The 6,000-nt window shown below is 44.3% G+C and overlaps 1 protein-coding gene across 1 annotated transcript in view; it reads right to left on the reverse strand.

Annotated features, from left to right (window-relative positions):
* The window catches only part of Gbe1 (1,4-alpha-glucan branching enzyme 1), a 233,890-nt gene extending 228,206 nt beyond the window's left edge, over positions 1–5,684 (reverse strand). Inside the window, exon 1 of the mRNA XM_050148944.1 lies at positions 5,415–5,684. Coding sequence (XP_050004901.1) covers positions 5,415–5,548 — 134 coding nt within the window. The 5' untranslated portion in view covers positions 5,549–5,684. The remainder of the gene's footprint in view (positions 1–5,414) is intronic.
* Positions 5,685–6,000: the final 316 nt, after the last annotated feature.

The following is a 6,000-nucleotide window of genomic DNA, read 5'->3' on the forward strand; positions in this document are numbered from 1 at the left end:
AATGAATGTACAGCACCTCCCCAAACAACACCACCATTGGGGGCCACGTAGTCAAACACCGGCACCTATGAGGGGCATTATCATTTAATCATTACAGTAACCACATCACCTATTTTAATGTTCACTCATTATGTTGGGAGTGAAGAAGGGAAGAATAGATAAGTAGGATGAACATCTGACAAAGAGGCAACAGCTACGAACCTGTTCTCATTCCTGTCTAGGTAAGCCAATGACTTGAAATAAGGTAATAGCAATGCAGATTGGTATATACATCAAAGAATCAACGGACACAACTACTCAAACTGAGAGATAAAGAAAGGAGTAATTAAGAACTCATCAAGAATAGAAAATGGCTCGGTTATTAAAGTGCTTTCCTTGTAAGCATGAGGGTCTGAGTTCAATACCCAGAAGCCACAGGTGAAAAGCCAAACATTATAGCATGCATCGTACTTGATATCCTAGACAAACAGGTTTGGGATGAAATTCTATATACATATATGTTGTGCTTTATACTTATAGGACATTAAAATGAAGACTATTAGAATTATAATTGCTGACCAGCAGGAATATGTAAAATGAAGACAGATTTTGAGCAACCTCAAGAGATGAGAAATACAGGGGCCAGAGAGATGGCTCCATGGTTAAGAGCATTGATTGTTCTTCCACCGGACCTGGGTTCAATTCCCAGCACCCACATGGCAGCTCACAACTGTCTGTAATTCCAAGATCTGACACCAACACCAATGCACATAAAGTAGAAACAAACTTTAAAAAAAAAAAGAGGTGAGAAATACAAAAGTGATATGTCTAAGGAAAGGACTTTACACAGAAATTAAATGGCGTTTTTAAAAACGAAGAGGAGGAAAGACATGAGAAGGGAAGTACCCTGGATTCTCTTACATGATATGGCCTAAAAGAAACTGAAGTAAAAACTACAAGAATAATGGGGGGAAAGCAAGACCATGGTTTCAAGAAGCCAAAAAGGATTCTGTAATATGCAATGCTAACGAAAATGAACATACAGAACAAATTGTCATTAACGTCTTAAGAATAGTTTTAGTAGGAACAAGAGAGATGGCTAAGTGAATGAGAGCACTTACTGGCACCTAGGAGACCCAGTTCGGTTCCCAGCATCCATATATGGTGACTTACAAACTGGCTCTACCTTCAGCTTCAAGAAATCCATGGACCCTCACACGCATAGCATTCACTCACTCTCAAAGACACACCCACACCCACACACAGACCCATAAATAAATAAAAACATAATAAGAACTGAATAAAGAAAACTTTTGTTAAGGAAAGATTAGTCCCAGCTCAGCCCTATCAACTGTTTCATTGGCAATCCAGGAAAACTGTGTATCCCCCTCTAAGCAGATAATTTTTAGAAGACAAAATATCATAATATACACTTAAAATATGTAAAATTTAAACAAAGAATACTGAATACTGGCAGAGCAATTGTATTTATCTGAGCAATGTTCAAAAATGCCAGCCCTCTGTTTTAGGAAAAGGTAAGCCAAACCAACCGGCCTCAACCTGTGAATCATAAACATTGGAACACATATTTCCCATGACCACAACCCACAGGTTGAGAACCACTGGCTTAGCCCAACATCTTCTACATAAAGGGCTCAGTGTTGGGCAAAAACTAAACACAAATCATAGCTGCCCTTTCTCTTTTCCAGGCTACTAGAATTGAGAATGAAATTTCAAAACAAATCCTTCATAATCCTAGATCACTGAATGATCTGTGAGGAGAGCCCTCGGGACAACTCCCAATGCCATGCAGGATGTGAGCAATCAAATGTTGTAATCACTCATAAGAACAAACTGGAGTACAACAGCAAGTTTCACAAAATTAGAAAGAGCAAAGTAGAAAACATCACATTAGGAGGCAATCAATGAGGCGGCGAACAAATACTAATGTATTTACATTTTATGTAACTCACACTTTGCACTGGATTTGGAATTCTCACAGAAGGTGAAAAGAGCATGTAAAACAGAATTCCAAGTGAAGCAATGGTGAGTGGGAAAATGAGTGATGATCCATCAGTGAGAAGAAAAGGCCTCCCCGTCACCATGCTTACATACTGGTGATTGTACCTCAAAGTTTCTGCATTATTTAATAGGCACACCTACTGTGTTAGGCCAAACACATACCAGACACGTGGGTTACTAAAAATTAAGATGAAAATAAAATAAGTATCTTCTACTATTATTGTGGCTTCAACAACATACGGTAGCAGGATAACTTATAAAAAGTAAAAACCTATCTCCTCACAGCTCAGGAGGCTGAGGAGTCAAACACAAGATGGCGGTGGTTGAAGCTGTCCAGCAGTGGCTGCTCTCTGCTTCCCAGGTGGCGCCTTGTTACTTTCAGTCACCAGAGAGTGAGAATGCAATGCCCTCACAAGGAGAAGGGACAAAAGGCAAAATTACATCAAAGGGTTTCTATTTTTTTTTTCAATTTTAAATTAGTTTTTAACTTTTTTTTTACACTTTATTTGTATACAATGTATGGTTGCAACATTTCTCCTCTTGGCCTCCTCCCATACCTGCTGGCCTCTTTACCTTTCTCTTCCCAAGAAGCCCCATCCTACGTTTATGTCTTTGGGGTGGGTATGCATATGTCTATGTTGTGCAAGTGGTAATAGCCCATGTGTCCATGAAAGCCACAGAAAAGCCATTTCCAAAATGGAACTTTACAGTACAGTTCCCTGTCTTCTGGCTCTGACAGCCAATTCCCCATCTTCTGCAGTGTTCCCTGGACCTTAGAATGGGTGACATGGATGTCCCCATAAGTCCCTTCTTTGATTAGACTTCCCCACTACCAAACAAAGCATCTTGACTAGGGCTTCAAGCTATAACTGGGTATAAGGGTTTTACCTCATTTATGAGGGAGAAATCCTCATGGCCTAGGCATGTCTATGAGGTCCCAGCTCTTTTGTTGTTGTTGTTTGTTTGTTTGTTTGTTTTTGTTTTGTTTTTTGAGACAGGGTTTCACTATAGTTTTAGAGCCTGTCCTGGAACTAGCTCTTATAGACCAGGCTGGCCTCAAACTCACAGAGATCAGCCTGCCTCTGCCTCCCGAGTCCTGGGATTAAAGGCATGTGCCACCACTGCCCTGGTCCCCAGTTCTTTATACAGCATACTGGTTAGCACCTGAATCTTACAAAGGACACATTTCAAATCATGGCAATCCATGACCATGACGACACTATGAAAAAGTTTTTATTCTTCAACAGTTAACAATAAAAGCCACCACAGCCAAATGCCAAATTACTATCTGACAAGCCTAAATGGAACATGTGTGCTGGAAAATGTCAATTACCCAGAACCAAGGACAGAGTAGTGTCCTGGTCACAGTGAAGCACAGAGGGACCCACTGGGCCAGACTTCTCACTATGAACACTGGATTCTCTCGCTTCTTTATTCTGGCCTTTGTTCTTCTCATTAATTTTGACAAACCATGAAAGATGACTATAATTGCTTCAATCCCTGTGGAGCTGAGTATGAAGTATACAAAAGAAAAAAGGGGATAATGATGTTTGTCTGCTTGTGGCTATTGAAAACTGGAAACAGGGCGCAGGCAAAAAAAAAAAAAAAACATTTCCACAACCCTCGCTTTAGAATTACTTACAGGGCATTTTACAAACCACACACACAGAGTCACTGAAAAATTAAGGACCCCCAAGAAAGCTGGCCATCACCCTTTGTTTGAATTTGTGAGTTCATTATAATAAAGTGGTTTTTATATTAAAAACCAGTATATATGGAGCGAATACATGAAGGAATGAGGCAGACAGGAGCCTCATTGCTTTGAGTTTTGACCCATGTAAATGGTTTCATACAAAAATATAGAAATAAAAGATAAATTATTTGTTTTTGTTTGAAAAAATCAGTTATTTCAAAATCAGATCAAGTGTTTGAATGTCAAGGGTTGCCTGAGAACTCTCTTAGCACAGGCAGGCACTTTCTGGATGAAATTTTACCAGTCTCTTCCCCAGTACTTAATCTAAGGGCATCATTACATGCTTAAAGTGAGTGTCAGTCCAGCCTGGTGACTCACTCGTTCGAATATGTCAACTCTGCAATACGCTGCTTATGATGTCTACAAATGATTTAGAATCTTTAGAGTAGCAGTTCTGTTCATCAGCTTCATACTAGAAAGTTACTTAAGTGAATGTGCTAAATAACCTGAGAAAACGAGGACAAGAACTTAAGGTTTCTTTGTGTTTTCAAATCAAATCATGTCCATCATCACTAATGCCACTAGCTAGTTAGAAAATTTTTTTATAAAAAAGACATTGTAGAATCAGCTGCCATGTTAGCTTTGATGGTCATAGTATCTGGGCTTTAGAGAAGAAACTGGTATCACAAATGTGACTATGACTGGGCAGTGGTGGCATATGCCTTTAATCCCAGCACTCAGGGGGCAGAGACAGGTGGAACTCTGTGTGTTCAAGGCCAGCCTGGTCTACTAGTTCGGGAACAGGTTCCAAAGCCACAGAGAAACCCTGTCTTGGGAGGTGGGGGGGGGGGGTGTAAAAAGTGACTATGACAAAATACTTGAAAATAGGATCATAATCACTCCAGTTAGAATAGAAGTTATTTTTAGCCTGGCAGTGGAAGCACAAGCCTTTAATCGCAGCACTCAGGGAGATAGAGGCAGGAGAATTTCTGTGTGTTTAAAACCAGCCCGGTCTATAGATCGAGTTCTGGGACAGCCAGTGACACACAGAGAACCACTGTCTAGAGGGAAAAAAAAAAAAGTTATTTTCATTTTAAAACTAAATCTGAGCTGATCATAATTGTAAACTTCCAATAGAGGGAAGTATGGTCGAGAGCAGTTAAAACTAAAGGCTTTTGGATTGAGTTCTACAAGTTGGTTATCCACACTCTCCTCCCTCTCCTGGATGGCAAGGTCAAACGCCCGCAACTGTTGCCCTACATACACTCTTCAGTGTTGGGTAAAGAGGGAAATTTGATCAAAGACTAGACGAGCAAACACTGGGGAATAATAGTGTCCGCCTGAAAGACTGCACCAGCCCTGCTCGGAAGTAAACCACAAAGTTTGAAAAGCACAATCACACGCTTGGCATCACGTCCACTGCAACTCACAGGACCAGACAGTGCCTGAATGTGTCACAGACGGGGGCTGGGTGGCCCCAGCGCGGCCCGCTCGGACACGTAGGACACGACGCGCGGCCGCGGAGTGCGCGCGAACGGGGCGGACGTGCGGGAAGCGGCGGAGTCCCCAGGACAAACGGAGCGAGGCCAGAGCCACGCCCACCCATGATTGGCCCGCGCGAGGGGCGGGGCCTCGCGGAAGGAAGGAAGGCGGCGCGCGCGCGCTCCGCCAGGCCGGCCGGCCCGGGGCGGAGGGCGGTGGCGGGGGGTCCGTCCGGTACCTGCGCTGGAAGTCCGAAGCGAAGGGCTTCAGGTACGGGTCGATCTCCAGGAGTCGGGCCAGCTCGGGCACGTCGGCCAGGGCGGCCTCCAGATGAGCTTCCGAGCCCTTGTCCGCTGCCGCCGGAGCCGCCATCTTCGCCGCAGCCCGAGTAGCCGAGGCCCGAGAGGGTCGAGTGGGCCGAGCGGGAGTGCGAGCGGCGGGGCGGAGCCGGGCGAGCCTAGGCGAGCCACCGCGGACTTGCCCTTTATAGCCGCCCGGCGGGGCCGGGGTGAGCCCGGGACGCACGTCCCCAGCACAGGCCCCCGCCCACTCACGCGGCCGGCACCTGGGTCTCGGAGCGGGGCTGGCCGGCCACCGAGAGGCGGGTCTCCCCCCTCCCTTCCTCTTCCTGTCCCGTTGTCTTCACTCCTGACACAACTTTCAGCTCTAGTTTCTGAGTTCGTGCTAGCGGTGGTGACCAAAAACAAAATAGGGAATTCACCAGGAGAACAGTAAAATGTAGATGACGTTAAACGGTTGAGTGTTTTCTGTTGAATGTTTTAATGTCCCTTAACTGTCCTACGTTTACTATGTCTAATGAATGT

This window comes from Alexandromys fortis, unplaced genomic scaffold (genome assembly GCF_014885135.2).
Source record: "Alexandromys fortis isolate MF-2015 unplaced genomic scaffold, M_Fortis_MF-2015_v1.1 scaffold_4, whole genome shotgun sequence".
In the NCBI taxonomy this organism is placed as follows: domain Eukaryota; kingdom Metazoa; phylum Chordata; class Mammalia; order Rodentia; family Cricetidae; genus Alexandromys; species Alexandromys fortis.